Raw genomic sequence first — 20,064 nt, forward strand, 5'->3', positions numbered from 1 at the left:
TTAAAAGTTTTTAGAGCGCAGAACAAGCCGATTACTGGCTTAAGTGTATGTCCTTAATGGCATGGGGCGGATTAATATCTGCACCCTCTTTTCAAGCTAACCTAACCTAACCTTGTACAACGGCTTCTCCTATGACTTTCAATACACGTGTCAAATATGGTCTGAATCGGTCTTTAGCCTGATACAGCTCCCCAATAAACCAATCTCCCTATTTTATTTCTTAAGTTCCTAAAAGCCCCAATTCTTACTCGATTTGGCTGAAATTTTACTGTGGTCTCCAACACTCAATTAAATTAGCATAGCAATTCTTTTCTTTTATCCTATATTTGTCTAAAAAGAGATACCGGGAAAGAACTCGACTAATACGATCAATGGTGTAGGGTATATAAGATTCGGCCCGGCCGAACTTAGCACGCTTTTATTTGTTTTTTTTTTAGTGTAGGACATGTGTGCATTTAAAATGCAAAAGCCTTTGTTAATGTAAAGTAAACCTATTTCCGACATTATTTTGTATGTGCATTATAAAAAACTAAATTAATATTACCTTTACCAAAATGTCCGAGTACATATGTACATAAATACACGTTGATAAAAAGTATTAACCTACATGATTGATAGATTCAAATAAATTTTAGATTCAATTAAGTTGTAGAAGTAGACATATAGCAGGATGTGATGTTGAATACAGTATTATGCCATTCAATAGCTCTTAGGGTCGAAAAATTTAGTTTGGATTTAATTAAGTTTTATTTAATGTTTTTAAATATCACTTAATATATAATTTGTTTAAAATCAACTATTGCTCAAACAATCTGTTTAGCCTGCCAGTGAGTTTTCAGTTTTCTATTTGAAAGATACATTCATTATCAATTTGCCAATAGTTGCCCAGAAACTTGAACTCACTAAATATTTGTCTTCTTGACACTCCATTGTTAGTCATCGAATGCCAAGCGTTACAACTATTCCTTTGTTATTCACAAACATGACACTTTTAGAGTACACAGATGTAACTACTTTTCGCGATAATTATCTAATTTGGTGTTTGAAGTTCCATCGAAATGATGTGTTTGATAAACATACCACTTGACTGATACTGGGACCAACTCAAATGGAATAGCAAACAAACATGCAAACCGATAATGAAATCAGTGATCCCATTTAACTTTGGTTACGAAGAATACATTAATTTGGTAGCAAAACTTCTTAATGAGGAAGTTCATAATAAATGGACATAATACATTAATTTACAGAATAGACTAAACAAGTCTAAAGCCCATAAACTCTCTATCTTGTTAAAAAGGGCAGCGCGATTTTATTGTCCTTCCATGAGAATCCTTCATCACTCACAATATCAGCCAAAGTGTTTATAAATTAAACCTTCCGTGAGACAGGATGTATTTATAAGCTGAGTACAATGTTTTTATTTTTGTTTTGATTTTATAGTAAATCTAAATGTCAAAGGCTTGATAACACAGCTGTGTTTTCTAAAGTCTCGAGGGGATGTTCTATTTGATCCGATATTTCACACATAAACCACAAAACAGTGTTATAATGATGAAAATACAAAAATAAATCACATTTGAATAAATCACATATTGAAGATAAGATGTAAAACAAACTTTATTTCTAAAACCACGTTGACATTTCATTTTCAATTTGGGATAGAGTTTGCTTGTGCTAATGACCCTACCTCTTAATTGTATCATGGGAGTGCGATTTCTCGAGACAGTTTTAGAGTTTTTTTGCATTTGATGGTTTCTATATTAAAATAATAAATTAATGGCGATAAGGCTACCACTTTTGAAAGCAGGAGCGGTTTTATGTCAAAGTTTTTAGATCCACTTTTCTTCGCTAAATGATCATAAAATATTTAGAGCAATCTTTCCCCAACAATTTTGACTTGATTCCGTTGCCCTGCTTGGCGTGTATATTGGAGATCATAAGAGAAGTCATTGCGCAAAATTTCAGCCAAATCGAATGAGAATTGCGCCCTCTAGGGGCTCTAGAAAAAACAGTAGATCGGTTTAAATGGAAGCCATATCAGGTTATAAACCGATTCTGACCACATTGAGCACATAAATTGGAGGTCAAAGCAGAAGTCATTGTGCAAAATTTCTGCCAAATTGGATAAGAATTTCTCAAGAACTAAAAACTCTGAAGATCGGTTTGTATGGAAGTTATATCAGGTTATAGACCGATTCAGACCCTAATTAGCACGTATGTTAAATGTCTTAGCAAAACTTCACCCAAATCGGATATGAATTGTGCTCTCTAGAGGCTCAAGAGGTATGTTCGGGAGATAAGTTTATATGGTAGCTATATCGAAACATGGACCAGACCATTTACAACCCCAACTACAGATCTACACTAATAGGAAGGATTTTCGCAAAATTTCAAGCGTCCAGCTTTACTCCTTCGAAAGATATTTTTTTTAATACACCATAAAGGCTACTTATGGATCCACGTTGGTAAAGCTTACGGTGCCCTTGGTTTTATGAAACGTTGGAGCAGAGAATTTAATGATACTTCTGTGACAAGAAATGTATACACTTCTTTAGTACATTGCAACCCAGAATACTTATCTATAGTTTGTGATCCTTACTATACTCTTTACTTTAATCCGATTGAATCTGTTCAAAAGTAATTCCTTTTGTTTTGCCTTCGAGGACGTGGGTGGGGTCGGCAGTCTCTAACTTCATATGAGTTAAGACTGGGCCTAATTAAACAATCAACTATATCTAATCTAATCGATAACTATATCTAAATCTGAACCGACATTCAAATCGAAACCGATTTCGATTACATCTTGCAAGTATGTTAAAATCAGTATCAAAACAATTCATGGCAAATTTTGTGCAGATCGGTTGAAAATTTTAATTTCTACGGCAATTTATGTGAAAATCGGGTGATACATATAGATGGGAGCTACATCTAAATCGGAACCGATTTTTACGAAATTTAACAGATATATTGGGTTGCCCAAAAAGTAATTGCCAATTTTTTAAAAGAAAGTAAATGCATTTTTAATAGAAATTAGAATGAACTTTAATCAAATATACTTTTTTTACACTTTTTTCTAAAGCAAGCTAAAAGTAACAGCTGATAACTGACAGAAGAAAGAATGCAATTACAGAGTCACAAGCTGTGAAAAAATTTGTCAACGCCGACTATATGAAAAATCCGCAATCACTTTTTGGGCAACCATATTAAGATCAGTAACAAAACAATTCGTGCCAAATTTTGTGCAGATCGGTTGAAAATTGTAGCTGCTTATATATGTGAGATATATCTAAATCTGATCCGATATTTACCATAATCAATAGCGTTCGTCCTTGGGCCAAAAAAGTGATATGTGCAAAATTTCGAGATGATTGGACAACAAATACGACCTGCTCTTTGATTACAAGAATACATGAACTCACAGACGGACATGGCTAAATCGAATCAGAAAGTGATTCTGAGTCGATCGGTATACTGCTCAATGGGTCTTGCTCTTCTCCTTCTTAGCGTTGCAAATAAATGCGCAAACTTATAATACCCTGTGACACAGTCGTGGTGTAGGGTATACAAAGTTTTGTTTATTGAAATAATAACCTATGTATGCTCTAAAGGCAGAAAAATTAATTTGCTATCGTAGCATATGTGGTTTGTCGGTTAAGCGTGCATATGCATACTAGTGTGGTTTTAACAATAAAGGGCAACACTCCAAAATGTTTTATTTTGTTAGATTTTAAGATTCCCAACATTTGAGCACAATTGGAAGATTTTAACACGTGCTGCTGGGGTCTCAAAGTTTTGAAAATCTCCATTTTTTATACCCTCTACCATAGGATGGGGGTATACTAATTTCGTCATTCTGTTTGTAACACGGCGAAATATGCGTCTGAGACCCCATAAAGTATATATATTCTTGGTCGTCATGTCATTTTAAGTTAATCTAGCCATGCCCGTACGACTGTCTGTACAAATACTTTGCATTAGTGTAGGTCGGTTGGGATTGTAAATGGGCCAATCGGTATATGTTTTGATATAGCTGTCATATGAGCCGATCTTGGATCTTGATTTCTTGAGCCTCTAGAGGGCGTAATTATCGCCTATACTGTAATTAGTGTGATTCAAATCGGTTCATAATCTGGTATAGCTGTCATATAAACCGATCTTGGATCTTGACTTCTTGAATCAATAGAGCGCGCAATTCTCATCCGATTTGGCTGAAATTTTGCATGAAGTGTTTTGTTATGACTTCCAATAACTGTGCTAAGTATGGCGCAAATCGTTACATAACTGGATATAACTGCCATATAAACCGATATGGCATCTTGAATTCTTGAGCCTCTAGATGGCGCAATTCTCATCCGATTTGGCCGAAATTTTGTACAACGGCTTTTCCTTTGACCTTCAACATAGATGTCTAATATGGTCTGAATCGATCAATCGCTTGATACATCTACCATATAAACCTATCTCTCGATTTTGCTTCTTGAGCCCCTACAAAGCGCAATTCTTATCCGAATGAATTGAAATGTTACACATTGACTTCAAAAAACTTCAGCATTCATTTATGATCCGAATCGGACTATAACTTGTTGTTATTTGGCGACGCCTATCTCTGAAACGGCTAAAGCCATTTGCCCGTGACATACATCAAAGTAAAGGTAATTCTCTTTTTAACATTTTATGTTCAATAACGAAGAACGTAAGTAGTATTGAATTCAAGATAATGAAGCCAATGTGCCTAAAACGTGCAAGGTAATCCTTGTGCTGATAGTTAGTCTGTCGTTTTTTGCAATTAAGGTAAAGATCGCATTTATTATCTAATCATCACGAATATTATCCATATATCACTTTCTAAGCCCAAAGACAAACACTATGAATTTTGGAAAAAAATCAGTTCAGAGTTAGATATAGCTTTTATATATATAATTCGCCCGATTTACACTTAAAAGGACGTAGTTACTACAATTTTCGACGGATTTGCGCGAAATTAGGTTTGAATGTTGTATAATCCATCTGAAAGCCTCTGCCAATTTTTATCAAAATAGGTTCAGATTTGGAACTCTGAAATGTTTGTATTTATTCTTTTTTTAAATAATAACATTTTTTTAAGTTTTGTTGTCAAGAATATTTTCGTCACGTTTACAATTCAACATCAACGCTTATCAATAAAGCGAGTATGGAAAATGCTTTGAAAAATTTGCCATGATCTCATTAACGAGTATATTTTCCTCGAATGTCTTATCAAAAATCATTACTCATTCTTATTAAACTTTCTCCATTTTCATCTTTATTACGAAACGTACAAAGATAGCAGAATAATCATAGGAATCCCGTTGAGCCGCATAATTCTCCATTATAAAAAATTATCACTGAGATAAATTATATCTGCATTTTTAGTCATATCAATTGAATTAAGAGAATAAACATGGTAAAAACAACATGAAACATGTTTTGAAGAAACAGCTTGTAACCTACATTGACCGCAGTTCGCTTTTACATGATTGCCAATGCGGATTCAGGAAGGGGGAGGGACGTCCATGTTGCTTTTAGGTCTTACCGACCAAATTCGGAATTGCGTGGCAGGTCACAATATCTGTATTTTGCTCTCCTTGGATCTAGAGAAGGCCTTCGATCGGGTGGATTACTTCATCCTGATTAAGAAGCTGTCCACAGGTTACGGCCTTGGTAAAAGCGCTTGTAAACATTTATTTTCCTATTTGGTTGATAGAAAGCAATTTGTTCAGATAGGTGATATAGCTTCAACTACGCTGCCGGTTAAAAGCAGAGTTCCTCAGGAATCTGTACTCGGTCCCCTCCTATTTATTTTGTTTTTGAACGAATTATTTTAGTACATAGAGAATTGGTGTACCCCATATGCATATGCGGACTATGTTCAGTTAGTGTTTGTAGGTAACCGTCGCTCTTTGAACGTTCTTCAATCGAAGATTGATTTGGCCTTGCCTTGCTTGGCTTCATGGATATCTGCGAATTGTCTGTCTGTGAATGCGGCAAAGACTAAGGCTCTTTTCTTCGGAACGAATGATACTCCAGGCGTGAAACTGGTATATAATGGTGATGAAATAGGATTTGTCCATAATATTCAGTGCTTGGGTATACTTTTGGATGATAAATTGTCATTCGATTTGCACATCGATAATGTTGTCGCCATGATAACTCTTGGCTTGCGCCAGCTTTATAGCACTGTCTTGGTATTACCTCGATTTATTAAGGAACTACTGGTTCAAGCTCTTATAATGCCACATCTCCTATACTGCCTTGTAGGTATATTCTGGCACCACTGCAAATAACATGTTGATGGATAAACTTGCTTTAAATAGAGTAGTACGCTACATTTTTTCCTTTTTTTTATTCGATCATATTTCCCCGTTTGTTAAAAGTTTTCCTGGTTGTTCCTTCAACGATTTTGTTAAATGTAGAAATGTGATTATGTTCTACAAAATCTTTAAATCCCGTAATCCAATATTTCTGGTAAATATGTTCTCATTTTCTCACTCTACTCGAGTTAATCAAATACTCATACCAAGAGTTCTACCCATATGGATGGGATGTTTTCTATAAGAGTAGCACGTAAATTTAATTTACTTCCTAAATGCTAATGATACATATCGAAAAAAAACTGCTTCGACACTTTGATGAGATGCAATAGGATGATTACTCTTTTATTTTTTTTTTTTCATGTTTTCCTTTCGTTTTTTCTTTTTGGTTCTGATTATCGTTTTCAAAAATAAATAAACATGTAAGAGCGTGCTAAGTTCGTCCGGGCCGAATCTTATATACCCTCCACCATGGATTGCATTTGTCGAGTTCTATGCGCGGTATCTCTTTTTAGGCAAACAAAGAATATTGAATAAGAACTGTTATGCTATTGGAGCTTTATCAAGTTATAGTCCGATTCGGACCATAAATGAATGCTGAACATTGTAGAAGTCATTGTGTAATATTTCAGTTCATTCAGATAAGAATTGCGCCTTGTAGGGGCTCAAGAAGCAAAATCAGGAGATAGGTTTATGTGGGAGCTGTATCAAGCTATTGATCGATTCAGACCATATTAGACATGTATGGTGAAGGTCATGAGAGAAGCCGTTGTACAAAATTTCCGCCAAATCGGATGAGAATTGCGCCCTCTAGAGGCTCAAGAAGTCAAGACCCAAGATAGATTTATATGGCAGCTATATCAAAACACTGACCAATTTGGCCCATTTACTAATAAAACGTATTTGTGCAAAATTTCAAGCGGCTAGCTTTTCTCGTTCGAACGTTAGCGTGCTTTCAACAGACAGACGGACGGGCGGACATGGCTAGATCGACTTAAAATGATATGACGATCAAGAATATATATACTTTATGGGGTCTCAGACGCATATTTCGAGGTGTTACAAACAGAGTGACGAAATTAGTACGCCCCCATCCTATGGTGGAGGGAATAAAAAAAAATTTTACTAAGACCAACGTCGCAAAATCTTTTCGCCTAAATTTTATAACTCTATGCATGTACTTTTGTTGTGGTGTACATCGGCAAATGTCACAATAAAAATATAAATAAAAAACTATGGCCAGCAACCTGCTGAAGTTATTTAACTAACAAAAGTTCATTAAAGCTAACTTCTGTCTAATTAAGAAAATGTTTACTTTATTTTGTTTACAGGGTGCAAACAGACGCTGATCTTTAAAAAACACTTTCGTTGCTGTTGGAAGGTAATGAGATATGGCTCGTGATGACATAGATGATGTAGATGCTAAATACGGCAAGAAGTTATCTCACGAACGCAATTATAAACCTCCATTATGGCGTAAACGATCCTGTACCGATGTGCCATGCTTCTTGTTGTTTTTGGTCTTTCTGGGAGCTTGGATTTTCATTGCACAATATGCACTGCGCAACGGCGACTTGAATAAATTGGTCGTTCCCACCGACTCCTTTAACAAAAAATGTGGCATAGACTCTGGTGTGCTCGACAAGAAGTATTTATTCTTTTTCAATTTGGACAAATGTTTGGATCCCCTAGTTCCCATCACCGGATGTCCCACTCCACAGATATGCGTACAACAATGTCCCAAAGAGACTTTTATATGGGATGTGATGAAAACCCAGAATTTGCCAGTTTCCGAGTTAAAATCGCGCATGATATGCATTACAGAGGCTGAGAAGAATGCTCTGCAGACCATTGATGATATGCAGAGGGCAATCAATGAGGAACGCTGCGCCAGGTGGTACATAAAAAGTGCACCTTTCCTAAATCGTTGCATTTGGGAATTTTCGGCCAAGACCTGCGAATATATACCATCCTTCCTATTGCAACGTTCACAAAGGGATCTCACAAATGCCAAAGCCTTAACAACCGCTCATATTGATGTTCGCAATGAGGAACAATTGCAAGCATTAGCTCTTACCATGTTCCCCGAAGCTCAGGCTTTGGTTTCGAAAAATAATGTTGACTCAAAGTTAGCAGCAGTTAACGAAGAACCAAATACCCAATGTAGTCGTCGTGAGACGGTTATCAAGGAAAAGATGCTTCAAACCGATACTAGACTCTCCAAATTCATTGGGAACATTGTGGTGCATTTTACTAATGGCACCCATGAGGCCCAGCGTGTGGGCGACTATGTGGTAGAGGATATCGTCAACTCATATGTAGTGATTTTGACCGCTATTCTGTGCACATTGGTGGCCACTTTCATTTTCATTGCTCTTATGCGTTGGTTAGCTGCTCCGTTTTTGTGGACATCGATTTTTGGAGTAATTGTCGGCTTGGCGGTTGGCATATATTTTACCATCAAACAATATACATTTTATCATCGAGAAGCCACAGTACCCCAACACGGGCTCAACTTGAATTCTGCAGTTAAAAATATCTTGCAAGTAAGTGAAAGTATGAAACTCTTATATCCAGGGCATATTTATTTTTCGGAAATAAAGTCTAGGCCCATAACAAGCGTATTTGGCCCTGTCAAACTTACGGCTGTAGGACAACTTCGTCATTCCATTTGTAACTCTTCAAGATATTGATCAGAAAATGAGGTCATATTACGATAAATCATTGAACCTAAAACTTGAATCGGACAGCATTGACATTTTTACAAATATCTTTAAGTGGTGTAGGAGTGTAGGGTGATTAGGATTTTAAATGGGTTATATCGGTTTATGTTTTGATAAAGATGCCATATATACCAATCTCCGGATTTGGCTGAAAATTTGGTACTTCGCGATTTTCAATATGTATCTGTTCCAATAAACATAACTAAGACCTAATTGATGAGGATGCAAGTGCAAATTTTACCATGAACATTCCATTAAGGAATAGGGGCAAACTTGACAGGGGCAATTTTTAGGGATAGGAACACAAAATCTGACACCGCTCACTTTAAACGGCCATGTCATTGAAGATGTTGACAACTTTCCCTATCGTGTCAGCAAACTTACTAAGGACTAGAGTTGGGTAGTTCCGGATGGAACTAGTTCATTGGAACTTATCCAAGTGAGAAACTGCTGGAACTAGTTCCATCTGTTTCTTTCATATAGTTCCATAGTTCCTTTTTATATCATGTACACCAGCTGATTGAAATGCCATATTTTTATACCCACCCACTGAAGGATGGGGGTATATTCATTTTGTCATTTCGTTTGCCAAACATCGAAATATCCATTTCCGACTCTATAAAGTAAATATATTTTTGATCGTCGTAAAAATCTAAGACGATCTAGACGTCCGTCTGTCCGTTGAAATCACACAACAGTCTTCAAAATTAGAAATATTAAGCTGAAAATTTTAACAGATTCTTTTTTTGTTCATAGGCAGGTTAAGTTCGATGATGGGCTATATCGGACTGTATCTTGATATAGCCCCCAATTATACCGATCTACCGATTAAAGGTCTTAGGCCCATAAAAGCCACATTTATTACCCGATTTGGGACAGTGAGTTGTGTCAGGTCTCTCGATATCCTTGTTTAATACGGCCTAGATCGGTCCAGATTTGGATATAGCTGCCGACCGATCTCTCGATTTTGGGTATTGGGCCCATAAAATGCGCATTTATTATCCGATTTTGATGAAAACTGATATAGCGAGTTGTGTTAGGCTCCTCGACATCCCTGTTCTATGCAACTCAAATCGGTCCAAATTTGAATATAGATTTAGGGTTTCTATGTCCATAAAAGGTGAATTTATTTACCGATTTTGCTGAAATTAGGCACATTGAGTTGCTCTAGACCCCCCGACGTTCGTACCTAGTTTGGTGAAGATCGGTCAATATTTCGATAGAACTGCCATATAGACCGATCTCTCAATTTGAAGTCTTGGGCACATAACAGGCGTATTTATTGTCAGATTTTGCTGAAATTTCAAATAACTTGTTGTGTTAGGCTCTCCGGTAACCCTGTTCAACACGGCTCAGATCGAGCTAGATTTGCATGTAGCTGCCATATGTACTGATCTCCAGATTTAAAGTTTTAGACCCATAAAATATGAATTTATTAACCGATTTCCTTGAGATTTACCACAATGAGTTCTGCTGGGCCTTTCGACATACGTCCCGGGTATGGTCAAGATCGGGCTATATTTAGATATAGCTGCCATATACACCGATCTCCCGATTTTAGTTCTTGAGACAATAAATCCACGGTTATTACCTGAGTTTCGCTGAGATTTGACACAGTGGACAGTGTTAGGCTCTTCGACATTCTTAAAACAAAGTACAAAATGTGAATTTTAAATTCAATTACCTAAACAGTCTGAACGTTTTTATCTACAATATATGTACAAATAAAAACACTCATTTTAAGGTTCAAACCAAAATTCAAAGCTTTTTTTTGTTTAGTATGAAGGAAAAAAGGGGGATCGCAAATGAAAAAGGAACTAAGAAAAGGAACTAGTTCCTTTTGTGGAACGGAACTGAAAGGAGTGATCACTAAAAGGAACTAAAATGGCCACCTCTACTAAGGACAGATAATCAGAAGCAGACATCCGCGAGGCTAGAATTGCCTTTCTTAAACTCAACAAAATTGAGATGCAGTAGTAGTGTGAAATCTATTTTATTATATGGTTGTGCAACTTAGAGACACAAGCTACTACTAGTAAAGTCCATGTTTTCATAAATCGCTGCCTACGACAAATACTTCGAATTTTCTGGCCAAAATGAAGAATATGAACGATGTAGAAATCCGGAAGAGAAAATGGACTAGGTTGAGTCATATCTTACGCCGACCGCGCGGTGATATAGCGATAAATGTCCTAGGTTGGAACCCACAAGGACAGCGAGGGAGGGGACGCCCGACATGCACATGGATCCGTTGTACGAAAAGAGAGCTAAAATCAATTCATATATCGTGATATCAAGCCAAGGCTTGGGCCAACGATAGAGTAAGACGGAGAGAGCTTGTTGATTGATGCCCTATATTCACATGAACTATTTGCTATTGGTCATATTTGTATACCCTACACCATTAATGTAGTACAGGGTATCATAACATTCTGCATTTTTTTGTAATGGTAAGAAGGAAAAGAACTAGACTAGTTTGATAAGCATACCGATGGGCTTAGAACAACTTCCTGATTTGATTTAGCTGTGCCCGTCTTTCGGTCTGCCCATGTATTCTTGTGATCAAAGTAAATGTCGCATTTGTTGTCCGATTTTCATTAATATTTTGCACAAGTCACTTTTTTGGTCCAAGGACAGTCGTTATTGATTTAAATAAAGCTCCCATATATATCTTTCATACGATATGGCCTTTTAAGGCTGTAGAAGTTGTAGTTGGTTGGAAATTTCAAACGGGCCATTTTGGTTCAAATTTGGATATATCAGGGTTATAGCCAGAGGGTGGTCTATAGGGACTAATAATTGCACCCTTTAGGAGCACAACAAATCAGATTGGGTGGTTTTCAACGGGAGTTCTCCCCTCCTAATCCTGGCAACATTTGTGAGGTACTATGCCATCTAAAACTTCTCTCCAAAGAGGTGTCCCACTGCGGCACGCCGTTTGGACTCGGCTATAAAAAGGAGGCCCCTTATCATTGAGCCTTAACTTGAATCGGACTGCACTCATTGATATGTGAGAAGTTTGCCCCTGTTCCTTAATGGAATGTTCATGGACAAAGTTTGCACTTTTTTTTTTGACATCGGGCCCTCCCCCTTACCCTTATTTTCAGAAACTCCAGGTCTCGGAAATGGGTGGTGCGATTTAAGCGAAATTTTGTGTGCTTTCTAATGCCAACCTAAAAACAAAAATTTGGCATGCAAAATTTAGATGGTTACCTAGGGGGGACGCCCCACCCCAAAACCTACCAAATATGTATGTAACCCAATCACGACAATATGGGACTCACATGAATGGTATTTAAGAGTAGAATACGAATCTGATACCCAAATGAGGAACTAAGTGTAAAATCTGACATATTTACCGACCATGGCAATATGGGACTCAACTGAAAGGTATTTACAGATAGAATACGAATATGATATCAAAGTGTGCGACTAAGTGTTGGGGGGCCGTCCCTCGCTAAAAACACCCCCAAAAATGGACTTATTTACTGACCGTCTTGCGATAGTCTTAAATGGGGCTTAATTAGAAGGCATTTGAGTGTAGAGTACGAATATGATATCCAATATGTGGAACCAAGTGTTTTGGGAACCACCCCTCCCCAAAAACAACCCCCAAAGAGCACAAATTTACGAGCATAGCAATTTGGGGTTCGAACAAAAGGTCTTTGGATGTACCGCACGAATCTGATATCAATATTTGGGAACAAGTTTCTATGGGACCACCCCATAACACCAACCAACTTGAGAGAAGAGCACGGTGTGGATATTTTTCAGGGTCAAGTGTCTGGGGACTAACTCAACCCTAAATCACCCATAAATCGGACATACAAATGAAAGGTATTTGGGAGTAGATCTCGGTCCATGTTTCTGGGTCCACATCACCCCCTAAACCCACCAACCGCCACCATGGGAGCCTTTTACTCCCAAAATACCCATAAGAATATCGGGCTCAAATAAAGTTTCCTAAGAATGGAGTACATCTACCATACAAACTCAAAGGACCCTAAACCCTTTGAGCGAATTCATAAATCAGTTAAGATCGTACGGGATTCAGATAAAGGCATTTAAATTGTTTAACTGTTGTTGTTGTTGTAGCAGTTTATTGTGTTTTATCTCTCGTCTGCTTGATTCTGTTGAGTGTCAAGACCCAGGAATTCTTCGGCTAAGATGAGGTACGTCCACAGGAATCTGGGTCTGTACGTGGTCAACAAGGTTTTTTTGTCTGCACTCCAAGTGCTGCCAGCAAGTGACTTGAAGACCTTGTTTTTACTTTTGACTTATCGCAAATTGCTGTGGCATGCTGGAAGAATGTGCAAGAGCTGTCAAATATGACGCTATTTAAAGGATAATTATGTTCCATATAAAGAAAAAGAAGGCGCAGCAGAGCGGACCCGGTTCAGCTAGTAAGATATAAATATTATTTATACTAACGTATTTTAATAGTTACTTATCCATATAGATATTATATCGACTTGGAAAACGGCGCTGAAGACGAATTCCACTTTTAAAAAAAAGTCGGCGAAACGTTGGCTAAGTAGTACTCTGCTTGAAACCATTGCCGGCATCATAAGTGCAGAAAAAACAAGTAAAAGCGTGCTAAGTTCGGCTGGGTCGAATCTTGGGAACAAAATAAATGTAGTTGAAGGGCATAATTTTATTCTACATACCAAACTTCTGTCAAATCAGCAAAATTAAGTCTTCTAGGAACCGGACAAGGATAATCGAAAGACCGGTTTATATGGGAGCTATATCAGGTTATAGACTAATTTAGACCGTACTTGGCACTGTTGTTGAAAGTTAAAACAGAACACTACATGCAAAATTTCACCCAAATCGGACAAAAATTGTGGCTTCCAGAGGCTTAAGAAATCAAACCGAGAGACCGGTTTATGTTGGAGTTATATTAGGTCATGGACCGATTAAGACCGTATTTGGCACGGTTGTTGAAAGTTTAAACAGAACACTATATGCAAATTTCACCCAAATCGAACAATAATTGTGTCTTCCAGAGGCTCAAGAAATCAAATCGGGATATCGGTTTATATAGGAGCTATATCAGGTTATAGACCGATTTGGATCTTACTTGGCACAGTTGTTGAGAGTCATAACAGAACACCATGGGCAAAATTTAAACCAAATCGGATGAAAATTGAGGATTCCGAGGGCTCAGGAAGTCAAATCGGGAGATCGGTTTATATGGAAGCTATACCAGGTTATAGACAGATTTAGACCGCACTTAAAACAGTTGTTGAAGGTCATATGAGAACGCCATTTGCAAAATTTAGGCCAATCGAATGAAAATTGTGGCTTTCAGGGGCTAAAGAAATCAAAACGGGAGATCGGTTTATATGGGAGCTATACCAGGTTTTACACCGATTTGGACCGCACTTTACACAGTGGACACCATGGGCAAAATTTAAACCAAATCGGATGAAAATTGAGGATTCCGAGGGCTCAAGAAGTCAAATCGGGATATCGGTTTATATGGAAGCTATACAAGGTTATAGACCGATTTAGACCGCACTTAAAACAGTTGTTAAAGGTCATATGAGAACGCCATTTGCAAAATTTAGGCCAATCGAATGAAAATTGTGGGTTTCAGGGGCTGAAGAAATCAAAACGGGAGATCGGTTTATATGGGAGTTATACCAAGTTTTACACCGATTTGGACCGCACTTTACACAGTTGTTGGAAGTTAACAGAACACTACATGCAAAATTTCAGCCAAATCGAACACAAATTGTGTCTTTCAGGGGCTCAAGAAGTCAAATCGGGAGATCGGTTTATATGGGAGCTATATCCAAATCTGCAATACCATTTGCAATACCCAACGACCTACATCAATATTAAGTATCTGTGCAAAATTTCAAGCGGGTAGCTTTACGCGTTCGACCGCTATAGTGATTTCGACAGACGGACGAACAGACATGGCTAGATCGAATCAGAATATCGAGAGGATCCAGAATATATTGTATATACGTTATGGTATCACAGATCAATATTTCGAGGTATTTCAAGCGGAATGACTAGATTAGTATACCCCCATCCTATGGGGGCGGGTATAAAAACGTGTTTTGTTATGAAAACAAAAACATTTTATTGCTGTCAAATTTCGCTCGCCGTAAAATTTAAAAATTGCGAAAGCAGAATAGGGAAAACAGTAAAAATTGTTTGCACATATAAATATATGCCTGAGCTATATTTTCTATCCAGTACGTCCAGTTATGTAGACATGTTATTTCCATTTTGTAAATCATTTTACACATGAAATTTTACAAAGGCTTGATATATTATAAAATTAAATTTAAAAAAAAATCTTCTTTTTTAATATTAAATCCACTTGATTTTTCTTGTTTAATATTTCTTAGTTTTAAACATTTTTTATTTTATTATGTCCACTTTATTTACATCAGCCATTTTTGTGACTTTTTGTTACAAAAATTCCAAAGAAATTAATAATGGTCCTTTGTTTTTTTTTTTCATTGCAGGATGAACGTCTTTGGCTTTACTTAAGCATTTTCCTTTCAATATTTTTGGTAATTCTTCTATTGTTGTTGATAGTGTTACGTAATCGCATCAACATAGCTGTAGCACTTATCAAAGAAGGCAGTAAAGCGGTATCTAGCGTCAAATCAACGGTCTTCTTTCCCATTTTCATATGGATTCTTTTCATAGCGGCCATAGTGTACGCGATCGGTGTTGGTCTTTATTTGGGATCCATTGGTAAAAACTCGTTTAGAATGATAAGACTATTGGATCCAAATAGTCTAACAGGTGTGACCCAAGAAAATTGCAAGTGCGATGGACCCGCAATTAATTACACTGTGGGAGCGAGTTGCGATCCAACTACTTTCGAACAAAATTGCTACATTGCGGATACATCGCTAAGTGGTTTATTTAGGCAGTCACAACGTGCACCATGCATGAAGACAATGTGCAGTTTTGTCAAAGTTGAACACACCACCATGGTCAATTGGTTTATTGCCTACAATGTCTTTGGCTTCCTTTGGCTGACATTTTTCATCGATGGTTTCAGTGACATGGTGTTGGCCTGTACATTTGCCACCTGGTATTGGACATTCAAGAAGAAGGATGTGCCATTCTTCACTCTGACAAAATCTATTTTCCAAACGACATTCTATCACTTGGGTACATTGGCATTTGGCTCATTAATATTGGCCATATGCCGAATGATACGGCTAATCCTGGAGTACATTGATAGGAAAATAAAAAAATACGACAATGCCTTGACACGAGCCATTCTGTGTTGCATGAAATGTTTCTTTTGGCTTTTGGAATCATTTCTAAGGTTTCTGAGCAAAAATGCCTACATAATGTGTGCCATTCATGGCAAAAACTTTTGTTCCTCTGCCAAGGATGCTTTCAATCTAACCATGCGAAACTGTCTCAGAGTTATGACGCTGGACAAGGTGACCGACTTTCTTTTCTTCATGTCAAAACTTTTGATCACGGGATGCGCCGGCGTTGCTACTTATTTCTTTTTGGTAAATAATCCATCCATTGTGCAGTTACACTACAACGCAGTTCCCACAGCCATTGTCAGTATTTTATCCTTCCTTATAACAACTGTATTCTTCGGCGTCTACTCCATGGCGGTGGATACACTTTTCTTATGCTTCCTTGAAGATATTGAGCGCAACGACGGCTCTGACGAAAAGCCCTACTACATGTCCAAGCAGCTTATGAAAATTTTAGGCAAACGCAATAAGACGTCCAAAAGGACCCCATAAGAATAAACATTTTCAATTATAAGTAACGTAACACAATGTACCCAGAGATGTGTTTCTCATAGAGTTATAGAATATGGTGCTGATATGCGATGTTTATACCCTATAAGGAGTAGTAAACATACATACATTTGTACGTGCAGGGGAAATCATTTTGTCGAATAGAGATCCTTCCAAAAACTAGATGCGGTATAAACCAAACCAAAAGACATACACCGACTGTGTTTATAAACCCAAAAAGTTGCAATAAAAGTACATCTAAATATTTAAGGATTTTGGTTGTGTTAAAATATGAACATTCCACATTAAAACGAGCACGAGAGGACAAACAAAAATTTTCGTATAAACTGTTTTTTATTCAGCAAAAGGTTGTCGCTTCCTTATGTGTTGTGTAAATGTATTCAATAGCAAGCGCATGTCGGCTTAGTACACTAGCGCCAACCTGAACTGAAACCAGACGGCCAACTTATAAAATACCAAATTTTAATGTGTTTTAGTTTCAATTCAAATGCCATCCCTGTGAAATTTACATTTTTTCAACGGTACGAAAACTGCGACAGCTCAAAAACAAAAACTTAAAACTTTTCACTTTAAAACACTTCTATAGTTTTTGTGTCCATTTCAAAAATATGTTTATCCAAAGCTGTGAGATTTTTCGTGGAATACACCTACAAAACGAACCAATCTATTTATTAAACATTAATTTATGTATTTAGTATATACGTAACTTAAAAATACAACATTATACTGAAAGCGAACGAAAGGAATTATTTGTAGGAAATCGTAACTGAAAATAATTAAGAGACAAAAAAATATGTTTGTAATTTACTTGCATGCCAAATTTTCATTTATTTATTTTTTTATTAGTAATAAATAAAAAAGTTAATTATAATATGAAAGAAAAAAAAAATATATATATATATTTATGTACTTGAATTTTTTATAAAATAAATTATAAATAATTATGTTTTATAATTTAGGTTTACATTTCAATATTGTTATTATTTTGTTTAAATTTGGTACATCTAGCGTATTCGTATTTACACTCAACTTATGAAATAAAAATAATATTTCTTTTTTAAATTACTAATGCTCAAATAAACGATTATTATGAATGCAAAACCAAAAAAATACTATTTAATGAGGACTAACTGTTAAAAGATTGCCGAAGGATCTAAGGCTGTGCAGTTAAACAAGTGATGCACAGTGGGATTGGAAAAAAATAGTGCAAATTAGTCTGCCAATTGTGAACGGATACAGATATCTTCAAGATAACAAAGTTTGCGTACCGTACCACATGACCAAATAGAAGACTCCCTTAGCCTCCCATCAGTGGTCGTAGCAATTTATCTAGCCACAATATCCAAAAGCATTAGATGGTTAGTCCAAGATATTTTTGTCAGCACAACAGTGTACTTTTGTATACGGTGATGGCATGTAAAGCAGTTGTAGTCCTATGTAGCCTTCAAGATGCATGCTGATCCTGGGCGAATGGAAAATCCAATGAGAGGGTCGGGAGAAGTAGTCCCTCATGCGTTTTGGCTACTGATGAGAGAAGGGAGATCGGTCTGTACGACTCACCCTTGCTCGTGTCCTTTTTAGGTTTTAGTAGCGGGATCTGACTGTCCATCTTCCAAACATCGAGTGCTATAATAGTGTTCAGATAGGCTGAGGACAGTTGTAAGGTAATCGACTCCGGGTAGATCCAAATTCTTCAGCATCAGTGTAGAGTTTCTGTGACGAATGATGCAAGGTTGTTGTTGTTGTACGTACAAACGGCTGCCATGGGATTGCACGGTAATTTGAGATGGCTGTCCAGCGGCACGCTGATCACGGATATTCAAATGGCTCCCCTTCCAGCCTATTCACTCTCGGATCAATAAATTGACGTTTAACTCAGGAAAATACCTCACATGTATCGCCATCATGTTTTATTAAAAAAAAAATGTTTTGAAGCAAGCAAATAAAAAACAAACCAAAGCAAAAATCAGATGTTTTTCTGCAAATTTTCACTGAAGTCGTTCGCGTACTTTTACTTGCAATTTTTTTTAAAGAGAGTAAAATGGCTCTTACTCCACCTACAAATTTTTACTGGAAAAGTACGCGAACAGACCTAATAATACTCACTAGGTGCATTCCACCATCACCTATCTGTGGGCGAGCCAGGTAGCTCCAAGCTAAGCTTCTCGTTGTTGTTGTAGCCACATTTTCATAAGGTGGCGATCCCTTCAGGCACCAAGCTCGTTCCGGTCTTAAAGACCGATGTCCGCGGGAACAGGTTGGCCATTGGTTATTTAAAGGCGCCAATAACTCGCCTTTTTTGGTTTGGACTCGGCAGAGAAAAGGAGGTGGAGTTGGCGTCTCCACAACCCAGAAAAAGAAAAAACGAACATCAAAGTTTCAAAATGGTTTTATTAGACTTTTGGTGGTTAAATGTGTAAGAAGAAATGTTAGGGCAAAATAAAAAAATTGAAAAACTGAAAAAATTTTTATAAAAAATCTGAAATGAATTAGAAAGAACTGAAAATAATTAGAAAGAACTGAAAATTGTTAAAAACCTGTGAAGAAAACATAAGCTTCTCCACCTTCGCTGCCCATTGTAGGAACCTCCGACTACTAGGTGATATCACAGGCACTGGTCAGCCGACAGTGCGCCAGATACCCCTTTCTTCTGGCATACATTTACGTGACATATACGAAGACTCCTGCGGGCGGACAGGACTTGTAGACAATTTGCTTTCCTACGAATAGAAGAAAGAAAAGATAATTTATTATTAAAGCGGCTAAGCAGGCAAACACCATACATTTAACTTTTTAAACGACGCTAGAGTACATAAGCGTTGTCCTCAGCTGTTAGGGTGAGCTCAACCTAGGGCCTGGGGAGTAGCAGTTCTAGCTTTTGGGCGAAAAGGAGCCCCTACTGCATGTGGTGTTCGCTTTGAGAACTTAGGTCTTTCGAGGAAGATATATAAACATATAAAACAAAAAGAAAATACTTTTATTTACGAGAAACACAATACAGACTGAATACGCATACTTACAACAACTAGACGGACGGCTAGTTCTCATTCCACCATGGAGGAGTAGTGGTTACGGTAATAAAGGGGTAGTGCACCATGGTGTAGAGGGGATGAGTGGGACGATTCTGGGCTATCCCAAACTGTTGGATATCGGATACCATGGTTGGGGTGGGTCGTCCAGGGCACTAAAGAGTATCTCAGTGCCCACTGAGGAGCGGATCAAGGCGGTAAGTGTGAGCGT

General features: G+C 37.4%; 1 protein-coding gene across 5 annotated transcripts in view; it reads left to right on the forward strand.

Annotated features, from left to right (window-relative positions):
- The window catches only part of LOC106084404 (choline transporter-like 2), a 51,936-nt gene extending 34,393 nt beyond the window's left edge, over window positions 1-17,543 (forward strand). For all 5 annotated transcript variants that reach the window (XM_013248075.2, XM_013248098.2, XM_013248088.2 and 2 more), the window contains exons 2-3: window positions 7,664-8,878; window positions 15,544-17,543. In XM_013248075.2, coding sequence (XP_013103529.1) covers window positions 7,724-8,878; window positions 15,544-16,806 — 2,418 coding nt within the window. In that variant the 5' untranslated portion in view covers window positions 7,664-7,723 and the 3' untranslated portion in view covers window positions 16,807-17,543. The remainder of the gene's footprint in view (window positions 1-7,663; window positions 8,879-15,543) is intronic.
- Window positions 17,544-20,064: the final 2,521 nt, after the last annotated feature.

Source organism: Stomoxys calcitrans, chromosome 2 (genome assembly GCF_963082655.1).
Source record: "Stomoxys calcitrans chromosome 2, idStoCalc2.1, whole genome shotgun sequence".
NCBI classification, from domain to species: domain Eukaryota; kingdom Metazoa; phylum Arthropoda; class Insecta; order Diptera; family Muscidae; genus Stomoxys; species Stomoxys calcitrans.